This window comes from Phoca vitulina, unplaced genomic scaffold (assembly GCF_004348235.1).
Source record: "Phoca vitulina isolate PV1807 unplaced genomic scaffold, GSC_HSeal_1.0 scaffold40, whole genome shotgun sequence".
Taxonomy (NCBI): domain Eukaryota; kingdom Metazoa; phylum Chordata; class Mammalia; order Carnivora; family Phocidae; genus Phoca; species Phoca vitulina.
This window is the reverse complement of record NW_022589743.1, coordinates 23,428,633-23,447,990: the sequence shown is the minus strand read 5'-3', so window position 1 is coordinate 23,447,990 and position 19,358 is coordinate 23,428,633. Positions and strand designations below refer to the sequence as shown.

The following is a 19,358-nucleotide window of genomic DNA, read 5'->3' as shown; positions in this document are numbered from 1 at the left end:
GAGATGGCAATTAACAGTTTCTTCCCCTCCCGAACCTTAATCTTGCTCTGCTGCAATAGTAACAGTACAGCGAAGCTCCACTACAGAGACAGAAGCCCAGTGGCTGATGCTTTTGGTGTTTCTCAGTGAGCATACTGGGAATTGGTCAAGCTTTGGCCACTCTTGAAACATCACATGCCAACCTTTTCTTTTTCCAACCCGCTCCTCTATTCACCTCTTTCTACCCCTAGTCAAGCCGTCTGTTTTAATTCTTGGGAAGCTGCAGAAGGTTCAGAGCATATGAGATCCTGTATTAATCGAATTGACTCATCTTATCCACAAAGTTTGAAACATGTGGGCATTTAATTAAAGCTTTTGCCTGATGACTTCAGCAGAAGAAAATGGGGAGAATTCTGTGCTGTATTAACTTTGTATGAGCATCACAGTCTGGTTAGAAGAGGTCACAGACTAAACCAGTTCAAGTCTGCCACGTAGGAGGTGGTCAACAATCAGAGGCTCTCCAAAATGTGGAACAGAGTGCTAACCAGGCAGCTGGTACTTCAGAAATCTCAAAAATCGAAGAAAGTGCCTTACTGTGTCCTCAATTTCTCAATCACTGCCTCCTCAGAAATAATTTTGTAGTGAGAAGCACCGCTTTTCAAAAATTTTTACTGAAAATATCTTTTAAGACACTGTGAACAGGAAGTAAACATTTCCCCCTTCTTTACAGATTAAAAAGCACATCAGTTCTGGTTGAACATAATCAAGATGAAATGTCCTCCGGTCCGTAATATTGCCCTCCTCCCAAATGTTCCTCAGAAGCTTAGGAAACAAGTTCTGAAGGCGGACTTTTCCTCTATTCCAGGGAAGAGGGGAATCTGGGGCCTCTTGACCTATAAAACTCTGTATTTTGGAACATCTATAACTCTCCCAAGTCTGTGCCAGTCAAATAAGAGTCTCTCTTCAGCAAACCACCAGCCAGCCGGGCTGGACAGCAAGACTTTTACCCCTTGGAGTTGAGAAGGATGGGACCCAAAAGCTCCCTGGAAAAAAAAAAGTCTCGACCTCAGCTTGTGTTACAAACTGCTGGAAAAGACAGATGGAGGGGATGACAGGAAAAGCAATTATTTCTTCTGGGCTTCCTTTCTGTCTGGATTCTAAGGAGACGAACACAAAACTCCACCACAGATTGAAATGCTATCTAAACATTCTTGAAAATGTGGTCTTGCTCTCTGAAATACGACCTGCCCTGCTGCAGCAACCTGTAACCTATTAATATGGGAAGGTGGGGAAGGCCAACATTCCTGCCTGCTGTCTAATTTGGGGCCCGACTCTCCACCACTGCTAGTTTGTGACCACAGGTTAAAACATACATAGCATGACCCAACAAAAAATCCTGATGAATCATTCACATTATTTTCCCATTCTTGGAATTTGAAATACCTGAGACTCCCATAAGTATTTTCGTGAGCCACTCTGAGCGTAGGCTGAATCACACTAAATAGTTGTGTTATTATTTCAAATAGTAGTCATTCAGGACTAGTCACACACAAATCAGGCTCTCAACAGCTTTATGGGGACACACACTGATCATAATGATGTTTTATGGTAAAGGGCTTTTGTTTTAGTCTCACACAGACCAAATATTCAATACAGTTGAATAAAATTACTGCACGTGAACTATGTGTTGAGAGAAATACAGAGATAAGGACGATTCAGTTCTTGCCTCAAGGAACTTATATACTAGTCAAGGAGACAAGATGTGTTCACTAGTAAGTCAAAGGAGACCATGAAAGTCAAATGGGAAGTATGGGCAAAGGCCTGGGAGTTTGTGGGCAGAAAGGAAATACATCTAGTTGAGGGATATCAGGATGAATCTGCTCATCTGTAGAATGAGTTCCAAGTCCCCTCTACATCTAAAATTCTGATTCCTTTTGTATGTCCAGGTGAGCTAAATAGAAAATTTCATGGAGAAAGTCGTATTTGAGCTGGGCCTTAGGTAAGATTTTGAGATGAAGTTACTAGAAGAAAAGGAAGACAGAAAATTTTAGGCAAAAAGAAGTACATGGGTTCAGAAAGCACAGGGTGTGCTTGTAGAGCACTGAGTCTTCTGTATGGATGGATCTCAGCAGGATGCAAAACTGGAAAAGCAGATTGAGGCCTTGAATGCCAAGCAAAGACATTTGGATTTAATTCGGTAGACAGAGTCCACTGAGGTTTTTGAAGAGGTAGATGACACAGCCAGACATACAGGAGGAAAGCTAAAGGGCAGAAGGAGGTTGGAGTGTTTGCAAACTATCTTGTTACTCTTGCGAGAGAGGGAACACAAGCAGGGGGAGTGGGAGAGGGAGAAGCAGGCCTTCCGCTGAGCAGGGAGCCCGATGCGGGGCTCGATCCCAGGACCCCGGGATCATGACCTGAGCCGAAGGCAGATGCTTAATGACTGAGCCACCCAGGCGCCCCTACCTTGTTACTCTTTATTACCTCCCAGGGCCCCATGTACACAGGCCTCACCTGTGAAGTGGCGCTTCACGGGAGAAACCTAAATGACAAGAACAAAGCAATAAGGACTAAGAACCATGCAGGGACCAGGAAATTGGATCAGCTATAGGACACTAATATGTCTATAAGAAATACTGATGATGATGACAACAAGGAAGAAGGTAGATACTTACAACAGGCCAATGGAAGATGATTATTAGGAGGAAAAGAAAGCCACAAAATGTAGGAGAAACAGGGACATGGATAAAACTAAAAATGTAAAAGAAAAAGAAAAAGACTCCTAACACCGGTAAGCTCCTAGTGGAAGAAACAGGAGTATGCGAGATCAGGACATTTATTCGTAGGATGATTACTTCCCTTCCTCCCCAAATTTGGGTAGCACAAATGTGTATTTTAAGAAATGAGTTGCACTACAAAATGTCAAAGAGGACAAATACCAGAACTGAAGCTACTACGGAGGCACACAGCGACCTGACTCAGTACTGAAAGGAAGAGTAGACACAGCATGAGAGGAAGACTACAAAAGGTGTGCTCAGCACCTCTGTTATAACAGCACAAATTTTGAAATACGATGCCTAAACAGAATAGAATCCAAATAAAAAGGAAAATGGTGAAGAGATAACCTCTGGCCCCTCAGTCATTGATGAATCCCTCCACCCCATACACTCCTTTCCCCCTTTATTCCCTTGCAACCGCCCTCCTTAGTTAGATCCAAAAAGAACTATAAAACTTTGAAATGAATTTATGTCTGACACTGAGGAGAAAGACAAGGCAACTTTGGTTTTCTCATTTGGGCTTGCGTGGCTTTGGCCTGGGTGAGCTGTGTATGCTCCTGGTTGTGCAGACACTGAGTGAGAGCTCACTGCTGGTCTGGTATTAGTGGGACGAGTCAGACACATTTCCCGCTGCGTGTGGGACACCTCAGTAAGAAAGTGCTCTCCACAAGCAGGCGGATCAACATTTTGGTCATTTGGTTGTTGGGTCATGAAGAAATCTGGAGAGTATGAATAAGTTACTTACTTGCCTGCCATCCTGCCCCACATTTGTTTGACCTCTTACAACAGTTCGAATATTGTCATCCAGTCTCCTGGTGAAAAAGTTAAAGGATAAGAATCATTAAAACAACCTCCATCCTAGGGTGACCAAAAGAAAAAGAGGTGATAACTTACCCATCAACTTCTGCTGGTTGCAACTACTTGTCCAGAAAACCGAAGAAGTCTGAGCGATATAAGGAAGACTGGGGCCCCGGACCCTTGCTAAGGCAGTAACAGTAGTGTAAGAAGCCAAGCCCAGAGCAGACTGAGGAGGAGTCTTTGTCTTTTAAAAAGGCTACTCTTACTTAATATTCAGAGCTGTCCAAATGGGCCAATGTAACGTTTAGTATTTTTCAGTGGAGAAAACCAGGGATGACGATGTTGCTGAAACTTTATGGGGACAAGTCAGAGAATTCAAACTACCCCACACAAAATCCTCAGTAACTTCCTCAGAAACCTTAAAGGGTTAAGGAGCTAGAGTGCCACATGACATCAGTGCTTCACCCTCTGGGCCCTGATTGTGCCAGCTGTGTGGTACGTGGGTCTGTGACCTCTGGCTCCCACAACGACCATTTAGTGGCACCTCAACCAGAGAAATTTAGATCAATTTCATTTTTCATATAAAGAATCTTTTAAAGGTATGTTGGGAGAAAGCTGAAAATAACCAGTCTGCAGTGATTTGGGGACCATTAGGAAATTCCCATTTTCTGTGCAAATCCTGGACAACTTAGCAGTCTCTACTAGGATTGTTATAGCTGAAGTCCATCAAAACAACGAGAGGCGTCCAACTAAACAATATATTCATGGCAAAGGTCTTCACTGAAAGACCCAAAGCTTGTAAGGGAAAAAGAAATCATCCCCTGGATTCAAAATGAAGGCTTCTCCTCATCAAAAATCAAACAAAAAAACCCCCCAAAAATGTATTTGAAGTAATGACATCAACCACTATAATATTAATTACAGTGAACAGACATTGACCATCTGCCATATATCAAAACTGGAAATCCAGACGTGGATAAACCAGAAAAAGGCTACTAGGCAGGAAGGACACTTGATGTCTAACTCTGACAAGCATATCCTAGATTAATCACAACATTTAATCTTGGGCTACCACAAATGCCAACCAGCAGATCTGACCATCCTGTTAGCCGGTACGTGGCCAAGGGATACATGTATATGCCCATCCTTCTATCTAAGCCTTGGGAGTATAAAAAACGGTAAATCTGCTAAGGAAATAAAACTATTAAAAATACAGTAGAAATGCTTTTGCCCCCTTTTATGACCAACCATTTTGAATGGTTAAAGCTTCCTTCCCTACTTATAAATAATCAAAGACTGATGAAAGAATCAAATTCTTTGCCATGAGGTTCATATGGAAACCAAGATAAAAGAATTATTTTTAAAAAAATTGTCATAAACAGCAAACTTGAGATTTCGGTGTTTTAACAGGTAAGTGTGATCCAGAAGGTGATTAAATAAATTAACAGCATACTTTCCATTAATTATTAATAATCATATGGTGTTACTTACCTTATTTTCAGTCTAATTTTGTTCACGACTTCATCTATGTTTGCCAGAGACTACAATAAAGAAGGAAAGTGACAGCTATTATTTCACTTTCTAGAGTTCCTCTTTTTACAGAAATGATGAGCTATCAAGACTATTTATGATATCTCAAAAAATTTCATCATAGTGTGATACAATTTTATTTAAAAAAAAAACAAACAAAAACAGAGATCCAGCCCCATGTCGTGATCTGCACTCAGGGGGGAGTCTGCTTGAGAGTCTCTCTCTCTCCCTCTGCCCCTCCCCCTGCTCTCTAAATAGATAAATAAATAAATAAATAAAATCTTAAAAAAAGAAGTATAGCAGTTGTTGGCAACTACTGCAAATTCCAGCTTGGTATCGAGTTTTTGTAAATAAAGTTTTATTGGAACACAGTCACGCCCACTCATTTACATATCTACAGCTGCCTTTGAGCTACAAAGGTAGAGGTGAATAGTTGCAATAGAGACAGAATGGTCCACAGTGCCTAAAATATTTACTATCCAGCCCTTTATAGAAAGTTCTCCAATCCCTGGTATATACGATTGTGACAAATTCATAAAACAAAATACAGAAACAAAAACAAATGACTACAACACATAACAACAAGGATAAATCTTACTAATATAATTTTGCACCAAAAAAAGCCAGACACAAGAGCATATATTGTACGACTCCATACATATAGTTTAAAAATGAATGAGACTATTCTCTCACGTTAGAAGCCAGCAGCATAGTGGTTATCTCTGAAGAAGGTAGTTACTGTGAGGAGGCAAGAAGGGTCCATCTAAAGATAGGGGCACCTGGGTGGCTCCGTCGGTTAAGTGCTGGACTCTTTTTTAAGATTTTATTTATTTATTTCACAGAGAGAGACATAGCGAGAAAGGGAACACAAGCAGGGGGAGTGGGAGAGGGAGAAGCAGGCTTCCTGCGGAACAGGGAGCCCAATACGGGGCTCAAACCCAGGACCTCGGGATCATGACCTGAGCTGAAGGCAGACGCTGAACAACTGAGCCACCCAGGCACCCAAGTGCCTGACTCTTGATTTCGGTTCAGATCATGATCTCAGGGTCCTGAGATCAAGCCCGAGGGTGGGCACTGCCCTCGGAGGGGAGTCTGCTTGAAGATTCTCTGAGATTCTCTCCCTCTGCCCCCCCAACACTCTCTCTCAAATAGATACATTTAAAAAATTTTTTTTAAATTTTTTATTGTTATGTTAATCACCATACATTACATCATTAGTTTTTGATGTAGTGTTCCATGATTCATTGTTCATGTATAACACCCAGTGTCTTTTTAAAAAATTTTAAAAAGATGTATTAATGTCTTCTTTCTTTTTATTTATTTCACAGAGAGAGTGCACAAGCAGGAAGAGGGGCAAAGGGAGAGGGGAAGCAGACTCCCCACTGAGCATGGAGCCGAATGCAGGGCTGGATCTCCCAACCAGGAGATCATGACCTGAGCCAAAACCAAGAGTTGGACACCTAACCGACCGAGCCACCCAGGTGCACCCTCCCTTTTTTTAAGATTTTATTTATTTGTTTATTTATTTATTTGAGAGAGCGAGCGAGCAAGTGAGCAAGAGAGTGTGAAAGCACAGGAGCGAGAGCGGGGAGAGGGAGAGGGAATCTTAGACTCCAAGTTGAGCACAGAGCCCCACACAGGGCTCAATCCCAGGACCCTGAGATCATGACCTGAGCCAAAATTAAGAGTTGGATGCTCAACTGAGCCACCCAGGCACCCCTAGTGTCTTATTTCTTGATCTGAATGGTGATCAAGAATGGCTGTAATCATTTTGTGAAAATTCATCAAGTTGTATACTTATGATTTATGTAGGTGTCTGCAATATATTATATTTCGATAAATAAATAAATCTATTTTTTCTGAGTTTGTAGGTCCATTAGAAAAAATGTCTGGAAGGACAGACATTGGTAGCTTTGTAATCTATACTAGCAGCTGTAAACTATGAAATCAGTAGCAGTAGTTGTAATCTAAGAAAAGATTTTAATTTTTTTCTTCTTTTTGCCTATAAGTATTTACTAATTGCTCTATACTGGCTATACATTGCTACTGTAATTATAATAACATTATTTCTATTTTTAAGACAATGACAAAAACAAATGGACTATTTCCAACCTTAGCCAGCAGAAAATGCGAGGAAATGGTGCCCCCTAGTGGTACAGAAATAGTACAATTTTATAGCTCCATTTTAACTCAAGTTGTCAAAATATAATTTTATAACTCCTCTTTCCCTTTCCCTCAACAGGTATTTTACCTGAGAAGGAATCGGGGGTGATACAGGAATTGTGTTTATAAACTGCTACCAGCAACCTTTAGTGGCAGGAGGAGGCCGGGAGCCTGCCAAGAACCAGGTCTCAGTGTTTGAGATGTCAGACCAGGCCATTTACATCTTGTCTACTGTTTTGACAAAGGCAGTGGTTACTCAGAATTTTCAGAAATCCAGACTGAGGTGAAGATGACTCTCAGAAAAGAGAAGTTATTTTAATTGAGGAATCCGCTGTCAAGTCACTCTGAAACCAGCCTGGGTATAAGTCACCACTGTGGTAACAGGAGCTGTTTGTCGGAGGACCTAGATTTGGCCCAGCTCTGCCACTACAAACCTGCTCCATGTACAGAGGGCAAGCTGTTCAGCCTCTCGGAATTTATGCTTCCTCACGTGTAAATTGGGCATAACAGTTTGACTATCTCTGCTGGAACCCGTTCCTTTAAAAACATTTTTTTGTTTTGGTATTTAAAATGAACTATTTAAAAATGTTAACATTTGGAGAATCTGGGTGAAAGGTAGCCATGAATTCAATGTACAATTCTTGTATGTTTTCTGAGAATGGATAATTATACCAAAATTTTAAAACAGTAATCTTGGGGCGCCTGGGTGGCTCAGTCGGTTAAGTGTCTGCCTTCGGCTCAGGTCATGATCTTGGGGTCCTGGGATCGAGGCCCAAGTCGGGCTCCCTGCTCAGCGGCGAGCCTGCTTCTCCCTTTCCCTCTGCCCCTCCCCACCACTGGTGCTCTCTCTCTCTCTCCCTCCCTGTCTCAAATAAATAGATAAGATCTTAAAAAAAAATAGTAATCTATTTGAAATTGGTAAAACATGGACATGACCAAAAACGCAAATAGTACAAGAGGAGAAATAGTGAAAAGCAAGGCTTCCTCTGCCCCTGTCCTGCCCGTCTAACCCAGTTCTGCAGACAGGCAATGGCTCTGAGCCGGTTTCTTTTGTAGCTCCCCAGAAACAGTCTATGTATCTAAAGCATGTCCATAATTTATGTCCCCTCCTTTATATAATGCACATTGTCTTGCATCATACTTTTTTCACTTAACAATATAACTTGGAGGTCATTCCACCACAGTAAATATTGATTTGGGTGGCAGAGTAACCAATTCTTAAATTTATACTCCTTAAACACGAAGTTCTTGCTTAAGCCGTAACAATTTTTCTAAGAATAATTCAAAATATGTACGCCTTCAGATATTCAACTGCATTTAAGGGAGCAGGGAACAACCTAAATGGCCATAGTAGAAAAGTTAAAATAAATCAGGCCACATTTACTCGAGGGACTTTTATGCCATTAAAGATGCCAGGCAGGAAGGCTCAGAAACAACAAAGAAGAATCCAGATTGGTGACCCTGGCTGGAGGTGATACATCTCCTCTTTGAGAATCACCCATCTAGTTTAGTTATAATGCGGTTGTACAGTTTTATCATTTAAAAATGTTTTAATTATTGAAAAGTATTCCCTGATTCCTTTTTTTATTTTTAAGGTTTTATTTATTTGACACAGAGAGTGAGCACAGCAGGGGGAGAGGGAGAAGCAGGCTCCCTGCTGAGCAGGAACCTGATGCGGGGCTTGATCCCAGGACCCTGAGATCATGACCTGGGCCGAAGTCAGCCGCTTAACTGACTGAGCCACCCAGGCGCCCCTGAAAGTCTTTCCTGAATCTAAAAGCAATTCTTGCTGATTATAGAAAATACAGAACTCCCCACTGTACCTCCATTAGAAAATAATCACCATTAGCATTTTGGTATATTGCTTTCTACTGTTCCTTCTAAGCAAATATGTGGCTTAAAAAAAAATTAAACTGGGATGATAAACAATTTGGCATCTTACTGTTTTCACTTAACGACATAGACCCAGAGCATTTTGGGGGTCATTAAAAACAGCTTCACATGACTCTTCTTTCAAAGTTCTTAGTTTTATTAGTTTCATATTCATTTTTTAATAGATTTTATCTAGATTCCCCTAATCAAACCTCTAATGAAAACATGACAAAGGATTATCTTCAGTTTTCTACTAGGAGACTAGAAAAGTTTTCCAGATCATTGCTACCAAACCTGGCTACTCTTTAGAACTACCAGAGAGCCCTATTAAATACAGAAAACTGAGTTCCTCCCACTTGGACCTAGTGAGTTAGAAACATCTAGGGATCTCCTTGCCTCCAGGCAGATGCCTCCAGGCAACCACAGACTTGCAAGTAACTGCTACTCAATAGAACCCACATACACATCCTTCTCCTCCTTAGAGTGACACTAAATTTATTCTATATATATTGACATCTACTGTAAATATTCTAAACTCATGATTCAGAAGAATTCACTGCAGGTTCATGATATAGGTGGGTTTTGCCAAGATCTAGCAAGAGGTGAAAGAAATTCTAAATCATGCCACTATTTTCTATTACCTTTTTATTAAGGTCCATGGGAATCTGGGTTGGAAAATGAACTGCTAAATATAAATCCGGGATTGGAGAAATAATATAACCTTGTGTCATAAATTTTCTTAGTTTGCTAAGAAACTTCATTACAGGGCTCCTGGGTGGCTCAGTCAGTTAAGCATCTGCCTTTGGCTCAGATCCCGATCCCAGGATCCTGGGATTGAGTCCCATCCCGCATGGGGCTCCTTGCTCAGCAGGGAGCCTGCTTCTTCCTCTCCCTCTGTCTGCTGCTCCCCCTGCTTGTGCTCTCTCGCTCTCTGTCAAATAAATAAATAAAATCTTTAAAAAAAATAAAAAAAAACTTCACTATATATTATCATATACATGGAGTCGTAATTAGGTAAGACATATAACTGAATCTGTTATAACAAATGTTTAGTGCTACCTTCAGTTTATTTATTTTTATTTTTTAAAGATTTTATCTATTCATTTGACAGAGAGGGAGAGAGAGAGCATAAGCAGGGGGAGGAGCAGAGGGAGAGGGAAAAGCAGGCTCCCTGTTGAACAGAGAGCCCAACGCGGGGCTCGATCCCAGGACCCCGGGATCATGACCTGAGTCGAAGGCAGACACTTAACTGACTGAGCCACCAACATGCCCCGTACCTTCAGTTATTTAAAATCAAATACATACAAAAACAAACCAGGAAGAAGTAAGAACCTGGTGGTTTCCTGTATAATTTCCAAATCTAACAGTTATTTTTGTTTTGATGAGTCAGCCTTCTTGATAGGGTGGGGCAGACGACATTTTCACAGCCAAAACTGCTGCCTTTATACCAGTTGTTCCCAAATTTCTATCTCTAGCTAATTCCTAGAATTCCTTTCACAGAAAACAATGAGCTCTAAAGGCTATCTGTGAAACTTCAAAGACAATCATACCATTTTTCCAACTTCATTTTAAAAAATTAACATATCTGTTAGAAAAAGTTTGGAAGAATATGTGCCAAAATATTAACAATTACGGGGATTATGAGCTCCAGACTCAAATATCCAAGTACATATTTCCACCTGGATGGCCCAAAAATGTTCAAAACTTAGCTCACTCTTACACCCTACTCCTACCCTATTTACCACCGAAGCCTACTCTTCTTACTCCCAACTTAGGGTAAAGGTGTCAACATCCACCCAGTCGGCAGGCTAGAAATCAAAGTTCAAAATCCTTCATTTGGTGTGTCACGTGCAACTGAAATGCCATTTCTTCAGTGAAGTCTTTCTGGATCGCTCAGACTTAATATGTAAGGCCGTGGGTGCTCTGTTTTCATAGTACTCAGCATGCTTTCTTCATGGCATTGCTATCACATTTAAGCTGCGCATTCTTTCTCTCTCTGTTCTTCCTTGTTCTCATCATAAAACAAGCATATTGGGGGTACCTGGGTGGCTCAGTCGGTTAAGCGTCTGCCTTCAGCTTGGGTCATGATCCCGGGGTCCTGGGATCAAATCCCGAGTTGGGCTCCCTGCTCAGCGGGGAGTCTGCTTCTCCCTCTACCCATCCCCCCTGCTCGAGATCTCTCTCTCAAATAAATAAATAAAATCTTAAAAAAAAAACAACCCAAAACAACAACAACAAAAAACAAGCATGTTAACAAGGTGGTAAATATATTACTATTAAATGTTTAGAATGGTGTCTGGTGTGCCCAATAAATGTTAACTATTATTATAGTTGTAGCAGAACTTAGGACTCTTTTGAGAGCAAGCAACAAGTAATAATAATTATACAAACAAGTCATTGTAGAGTCATTATAACTTACTGTTATTAATCTGTTAATGGTGTGATTATTACCGATCAAGGTAGACTGGAAGCTTTTTGTTGGTAAGGACCACATCTATCTTGTTCAGCCTCTAGCCCCAAATTTCTTTGAGAACTAGGCAGAGGAGGTGTTTTTGTTCAGTAAGTGAGGAAATTTTAGATTCTATGTCCTTTCAACCACCAAATTCTGACTTCTGACTCCTAAATAGCTTTCCGATCTTGCTCTCTCCATCCCAGTGTTCACTCAGGTTCTCCTGTCTGCCTCTTAAGTGATCCATCACAGGAGTCTGCTAACTGGTCTCCCTGCCTTCCAGTTCTGCCGTCCCCCAGTTCATCCTCTGCACTGCTGCCAGGTCGAATTTTTAAAATGTGAATCTGATCCAGTCATGATTCTGACAAGAGTCCCTGAATGAACACCCACTGCCTAGAGTCACAGTCTCCAGCGCAGGGTGTGCACATCCCCAAGGGGTTTGCAATAATGCCCATTAGAGTGTGAAGAGAAAACATTAAAACCTCTATTTTTATTATATATATGACAAACACTACTAAAACCCAATTTATTTAAGATTGGTACTAGGATATGTGCATAATATTTTGAGGGTATACAAGCTTAAAATTTAGCCCAGTGAAAAACATTTCACTGGAAGGTGTGTGGTATCCACAAAACTGGAGTCTGCAAGCCCAGAGAACAGAGTCCCTTCAGGGCTCTTGCTCTGCCAACCCCTTCAGCCCCATCTCCTAGGAAGCCATGCTCCCTGAGCGCGCTTTGTTTCTCACCTCTGAGCCTTTGTCCTGTGCTTAGAATGACCTTCTTTCCCTGTCATCCTGGAAGATTCACCTAGGGGTTCACTCTGCCTTGAACACTGTTCTGCCAGACTGCCACAAGCCTGGCCCCTTCACAGGTATCAAGTCTCGGTTTATAGGTAAGTACCTCACGGAGGCCTCCCTGACCCCCCGTCTAAAGAAGCCCCCCCCCCCCCCCGCCCCATGCTGTCATGTTCTATTGCTGTGTCTGCTTTTTACCACAGCATCAACCACGCTTGATAATTTCTTTTATGTGTATTTGTTGATCTGTTTATTGTCTTCTTCCTTACACTAGACTCCACGAGAACAGGAACTTGCCCATCACATTTACCATTTCTCTCCAGTTTCTAAACAGTGCTGGCACTTAGTAGACATTTAATAAATGCCTCTGACTAAGTGAAGGAATGACTCCTTTAAGATTTGGCAGAAGGGCTGCCTCCTCTCTGAGGTTATGATTTTCTTAAGAAAAACTGTTCCCTATTTCTCACTAAACCATTGCATACCTCTCTTCCAGGATTCACCAGTGTCTCCCTCCAACCTTGATCATGTACACTTCAAGGGGGCATGGACTGGGCGTTATTCATCTTTGTGTCCCCAGCGCCTAGCACCGTGACCGATAATACCTGACAGGTGCCCACTGATTATTTGCTGAATTCATAAATGAAAAAACAAACAGAACTCTCGCTGACCTCCCAACTCTGCTTTTTTTTTTTTTTTAAAGCAGGCTCCACAAGCCCAAAGTGGGGCTTGAACTCAGGACCCTGAGATCAAGAGTTGAAGGCTTAACCGACTGAGCCACCCAGGTGCCCCAAGCTCTGCTGTTCCTAATTCTGATCTACTTCTCACCTACACACCCAAAAACCAATTTTGTAAGAAAAACTCATCTGTATAGGCAAATCACCCAACACAACAAAGTAAAAAATAAAGTCTGAAAGTAGGAGTGAAAGTAGCGTTATGATTCTAGGGTTATCCTGTCCACTTCACTCCCACTCTTCCCTATTAGTTTTAAAAATCCTTCCTGGGCGCCTGGGTGGCTCAGTCGTTAAGCGTCTGCCTTCGGCTCAGGTCATGACCCCAGGGTCCTGGGATCGAGTCCCACATCGGGCTCCCTGCTTGGCAGGAAGCCTGCTTCTCCCTCTCCCACTCCCCCTGCTTGTGTTCCTGCTCTCGCTATTCTCTCTGTCAAATAAATAAATAAAATCTTTAAATAAAAAATAAATAAATAAATAAAAATAAAAATCCTTCCTACTTCCTAATATACTACGGAAAATGTGGGGGGACTCTTATAAGCTAAAGGTATAACTTCTAATAATATGCTCACAATACAAAGAATTTCACTCTCACACAACAGTATTTGGTATAAGCTACCTCCCACTCCCACTCGGTTACAATGGGGTTTGATCTGAATTTAACTCTCACTTGTTTATCAAGTCTCCTTAGATTGTGTAGTATAACACACCAATCATAACACTTAGGATGAGCCAGAAACCACTGAAATGAAGGAAACTCTATACTCACTTGTTCTGTTGGGAACAGGGTATTGATATACTCCACAGCATTGAAATCTGCTCGATCTAGAGGATCCTGGCTTGGAAACACCTAAACAAAGACAGGGAATTAAAAATAACCGTCATCTTTCTATCTTGTTTTATGTGTTATTTCTTTCCTTCCTACTGGATGGTAAATTCTTTGAAGGCAAAAAACATATCTTTTTTCATCTTATAAGGCCTAACACACAACAATTGCTCAGTAAAATATGTTAAAGTAAATCTTTAATTTTCACCAACATCTGTAATTTTAACATCTTGATGCAACTAACAGAATGTGCAAGAGTGGCAAGTTCCACAGATATCAACAAAATCCCATGGACAAGGAAAAATAAACCGGCATTGTCCATTATCAGATTAAACTAGCTGATGACATGACTGTACTAAAGAAGCCTTGATAAAAGATTTATGCACTACGTCTCTGGGATGCCTCAGCATTAGAATTCATTATGCATCAAAGCAATTTTTATGCTTCAGACAGTGTCAGGAAATGGAGCTTGCCTTCGGGAATTGTCCACCTCTTTAATAGAAGAAAGAATAATGCCTTCTGAAAAATAACTCCCTTCAAAAGCTACAACTTGAAAAACATATAACAAGGTAGATTATAAAAGCAGTCGAGGGATGCCTGGGTGGCTCGGGCAGTTAAGCGTCTGCCTTCGGCTCAGGTCATGATCCCAAGGTCCTGGGGAGCCTGCTTCTCCCTCTGCCTGCCGCTCCCCCTGCTTGTGCTCTCTCTCTCTCTGACAAATAAATAAATTAAAAAATCTTAAAAAAAAAAAAAAGGCAGTCACGTGATCCCGAGCACTGAATTTTACCAGCTCAAAATAGTCATTCTGAAAGCCAATTCTTTTCTTATGTCTGCTTATTAGATAAACTTATGCTAGAACTGTCTTATTAAGAAATAGCAAAAATGTGCTCTTCTAAAATCCTCGCCAAACGGTAACTGACTGCATTGTTTGTTTCTTCTATTAGAGTGCACTAGGTCCAAAGAGAAAATGAAATGTATGTTTTCTTCTGTCCGATGCAGGTGGGTGGGGAGCTGTGGCCTGAACAACTAAACCTTTGCCCAACGGTCTGGCATCCTCAGGATGTACCAAAATGTGCTTTGTATGGGTAATCCAACCACTGGTATAAAAACACACATCCAAAAATCTATAAATGGCACAATACAAATAAATTAGTACAATGACAGACCTAGAGTGTTAATGCTCAATAAATATTAACTATCAGCAGTAACAGTAGCAAGGCTTTACTTCAAAAAACTTCCCGGTGGTCCCTAAATGTGGCATAACCCTCCTTTCTTCAATCTTATCCCCTACACCAATTCCTTTAAGGGAAATCCTCTCCCTTTATCAAGAGGAACACCCTGCACAAGGGTCTAAATGACTATTTCTAATATCATTACTCTTCAAAACTCAATAAAGTTGAAAAGAGAATTTAGTCAACCAAAGAGTCCTTGAAGGGAAGAAGGCCTCCGGGGAATATTCTTCAATCTAATCCAAACTAATCAATAGCAGGAATTCTCAACCATTTAAGTATAGTAAAGGGGTCCTTTTTCAACCTTGTCCCCTCTGCTCAGCGATCCGCTTCAGGTATTAAAGTTGCTCCTCCTCTTAATTCCGAGTCCCTCACAAAGGACTAGATTGAGAATCGGGAGCAGCGGCACACCAGCCTGGTAAATAAACCCCCAAATCTGAGGTTGGTGTCCGTGAACTCCCTTCTTCCAGGTTCATGCTTTCAAGGGGCTTTCACGGTTCCTTTGCCCAAACCCACCAGGACGCCTTACCCTCCAAAGACAGTCAAGGCCTAGAAAGGGATCTCTCCCTCCCTTAGATTCAGAAACCCCTTCCCACCACCACCTCCCCCCAAACCTTTCCTTTCCCTTCAGCGCCTAGTTTCCACCTCTCCGTCCAAAAAGCGCTTCCTCCCGGTCCCACCCCCAGACTTCCCCATCCTCCGCTCTCCTCCCCTCAGGGGGCGGAACGCTCACCTGCTCGATGGCGAGCTGCACGTCAGGCGTGAGCTGCAGCACGGCTTCCAGCTCCTCTACGAACTCCAGTTCCTCCTCTTCCATCATCCCGCCGCCCAGCTCTCTCCTGAAGCCCACCTCAACCCCGAGTCGCTCCTCCAGCCGTCACCCAAGCTCCAGAACCACAACCCTCTCCTTGCCGCGTTCAGGCAAACCCCTTCTCCGTCAGCCAGCCGGGCACTTCCGGAAAACCGGGCACTTCCGGGATCCGGGGCACTCTGGGATAGCGGAGGACTGACCGCTGGTCGCCCCGAGGAAGCATTCCGGTCACGTTCCGGGAGTCTCCCGGGGCAGCCGTGTGGTCCGGCGGCTCCTGCCTGCCCTCAGCTCTCCTTAACATGATGGGGTCCCGCTTCACCTCGCCGAGGGCGCGCCCCCCACTGAAGGCCCCGGTGTTGGGGAGGGCCTGGCCGCCCTGGCAGGACCCCCAAGTGAGGGTAAGCCCCGACATCGCGACCGACCGACAACAACCCTCACAGGCCGCGAAGCCGGCGATCCTACAGCTCCCAGGGCCCCCTTGGTCAGTGGCAGTAGGTATCCCCCTGCCACCGGGGGGAGAAATGACCCCAGCTGGTAAGTGGCGATGTTGCCAAGGACAGTTGGTCGGAGGGACAGCGTCCACTTGACAGTTAAGTTCCCCATGTGCCAAGCCTCGAGGCAGAGTTTTCTGGGAGTGTCTACAGCTTCTCCTTGGGGCGGGGGGCATTGATGGGCGTGAAGAGCCAGATTAGACAGTGCTCCGCCGCTGGGGAATGTTTACTTTCTGAGACTCAGTTAAGTCCCATTCCAAGATTGATAGATAAGCTGTGGGTTCTTGAGCAAATCACTCCATCTGCCCTGCATAAGCTGCAAGGATAGAAAAGCGCTATGCAAATTTAAGCTAGTAATACAGGTAATTTTAGGGTGCCTAGCTCTTATGCACCGCAAAGGAAAGAGAGGCCGGATTACCCTGTGGAACTACTTTTCCTCCAGACACTTAAAACAATGAGGCGATGGCAGCCAAGGAAGAGTTGTTTTACCAGTTAAACATTGTGAAATTGCAAAACGGAAGAGTCCCTGGCCCCACTCAGCTTTTCTTTTTTTAATTTTATCGAAGTTGTTTGTAGTAAAAACATGGAAGCAATTTCTAACAATAAGGGAAGGCTTAAAAATATAAGTGGGCTATGCAATAGAACAGTATTGACTATAAAATCAGGGTTTTGAAAGTTACTTAATGACATGGAAAAATGTGCTTTATACCAGAAAGTAAAATGTACATTTGAGAAAGCAAAAATGTACAGTGTGGTCCCAGTTTATGTGTATTTTGCACGGATAAAAATGATAGAAAAGAAATAGTACTGTTCTGTGGGTGATGGAATGTACCCTTTTTGTACATTTTCCCAAAATGTCTACAAATAGCCTGTAGTACTTTTATAATACTTTTTTAAAAAGGAAAATGTAATTTTATCCACCTGTTTTGGATCTTTATCTTTTATATCAGGGCATATAAAATTGACCTTTCAGCTTATAATGCCATGAGTTTTGATAAATGCATATAGTCATGTCACTACCACCCAATCAAGTCCTAGGACAGTTCTGTTCATTCCTACAAATTCCCTCGTGCTCCACCCCATTGCCTGGCAACCACTGACCTGATTACTGTCCCTACAGTTTGGCTTTTTTAGAACATCATATAAATGGAATGATATAACATGTCGCCTTTTGAGTCTGGCTTCTTTCACCTAGCATGAAGCTGTTGCGTTTCATCCATGTTGTGCATGTATCAGTAGTTCATTCCTCCTTCCTGAGTGGCATTCTGTGTGGCTGTACCACAATTTATTTATCCATTCTTTGTTTAAAGAACATTTGGGTTGTTTCCAGTTTTTGGCAGTGATGAATAAAGCTGATATAAACATTCGTGAGCAGGTTTTGTGTGAACAAAAGTTTTCATTTTATTTGGGTAAATACCTAGAAGTGGGATTGCTGGATTGTATGGAAAATCTGTATTAAACTCTGTAAGAAACTGGTAAACTGTTTTTCCAAAGTGGCTGTATAATTTTTGCATTCCTACCAGTGCTGTATGAGAGTTCTGGTTGCTCATAGAGCTTATTTTTAATGATGATAAGAACTAACATTTCCTAGCCCCTACTATAAGGCCAGACACCATGGTAGGCAGGCATTGTCTCTTTTAATCCACACGGCAATCCTGAGGTTAAAGATTAGTATCATTGCCCCATTTAGCAGATGAGAAAATGGAGATGTAATTACAATAAAAAACTTGTCTAAAGTCCCATAGCTAACTCTTCTGAACATTCATTCACTCATTCAGTAAACTCAATAAATATATTGAATGAGTGAATGAATATTCCTGCTGTTCCTGCTGGTGATAGGCACTAGGCTAGGTGCTGGGAATTGAGCAGTCAACAAAGTAGACCAAGTGCTTGCCTCCACAGAGCTATTTCCATGTCTGAAAACGGTATTCATACAAATGAACATAACTGTGATAGGTCTAACGAAAGACAAATAAAGCATATGTCGAAAGACTATTTTGATAGAGTGTCCTGATTGGATTTGGGGGTCAGGAAAGGCTTCTCTGAGGAAGTGATTTTTAAGCTGAAGCAAAGGGTGGGGGATGGGAAGAATTGGAGGTGACAGATGAAAGGAATGGTATGTGCAAAAGCCTTTAGGATGGAAGAAATTGGCCAGGGGGGTTGGGACTTTGAAAGCCAAGGGGAGAATGGTACAAGAAGAGGCTAGAGAAATACGCAGTGCCAGATGACTGAGGCTTCTGAAGGTCATGTTAAGTAATGGGAAGCCTTTGAAGGATTGTAAGCCGAGAAGTGATATGATCGAGTTTAACTTGCCTGCCATCAGCCCTAGTCCTCTCATTTTTGTTTTCTCTGCTTCTGAGCAGCTTGAATTATTGTGGCCAGTCAAGAAACAAGGGTGACCATCTCCAGTCCAAATTCATGCTGTCCAATTTCCACTGATTGTCCTTTTATGCATCCATTGTCAACTCTCAATCGCATTCCCCCTGCTTCCCTATTCCAAAGCTCCCAACTCTGATTTCCTTTCTCCCTCTTTGCAGATAAGATACTAGTAATGAATATAAGCTTGAGTTTAAGAGAGTTGCACAGTAGAAAAAGTGTAGGAAGATAAAAGAGCAGAGATACAGGTGGACACTAGGTTTTAAAGGCATTAAGAGGGCGTCTGGGTGGCTCAGTCGGTTAAGCATCCGACTCTTGATTTTAGCATGGATCATGATCTCAGGGTTGTGGGATCAAGTCCCGCTCTGGGCTCCGTGCTGGGCATGGAGTCTGCTTAGGATTCTCTCTCTCCTGGGCACCTGGGTGGCTCAGTCAGTTAAATGTCTGCCTTTGGCTCAGGTCATGATCCCAGGGTTCTAGGATCAAGTCCTGCTGAGCAGGCAGCCTTCTTCTCCCTCTCCCGCTCCCCCTGCTT

General features: G+C 42.4%; 1 protein-coding gene across 2 annotated transcripts in view; it reads right to left on the bottom strand.

Annotated features, from left to right (window-relative positions):
* The window catches only part of VPS53 (VPS53 subunit of GARP complex), a 139,435-nt gene extending 123,334 nt beyond the window's left edge, over positions 1-16,101 (bottom strand). For both annotated transcript variants that reach the window (XM_032428419.1, XM_032428418.1), the window contains exons 1-4: positions 15,879-16,101; positions 13,860-13,940; positions 5,046-5,095; positions 3,502-3,568 (exon numbers count right to left, since the gene is read on the bottom strand). In XM_032428419.1, the coding sequence (XP_032284310.1) occupies positions 3,502-3,568; positions 5,046-5,095; positions 13,860-13,940; positions 15,879-15,965 (285 nt within the window). In that variant the 5' untranslated portion in view covers positions 15,966-16,101. The remainder of the gene's footprint in view (positions 1-3,501; positions 3,569-5,045; positions 5,096-13,859; positions 13,941-15,878) is intronic.
* Positions 16,102-19,358: the final 3,257 nt, after the last annotated feature.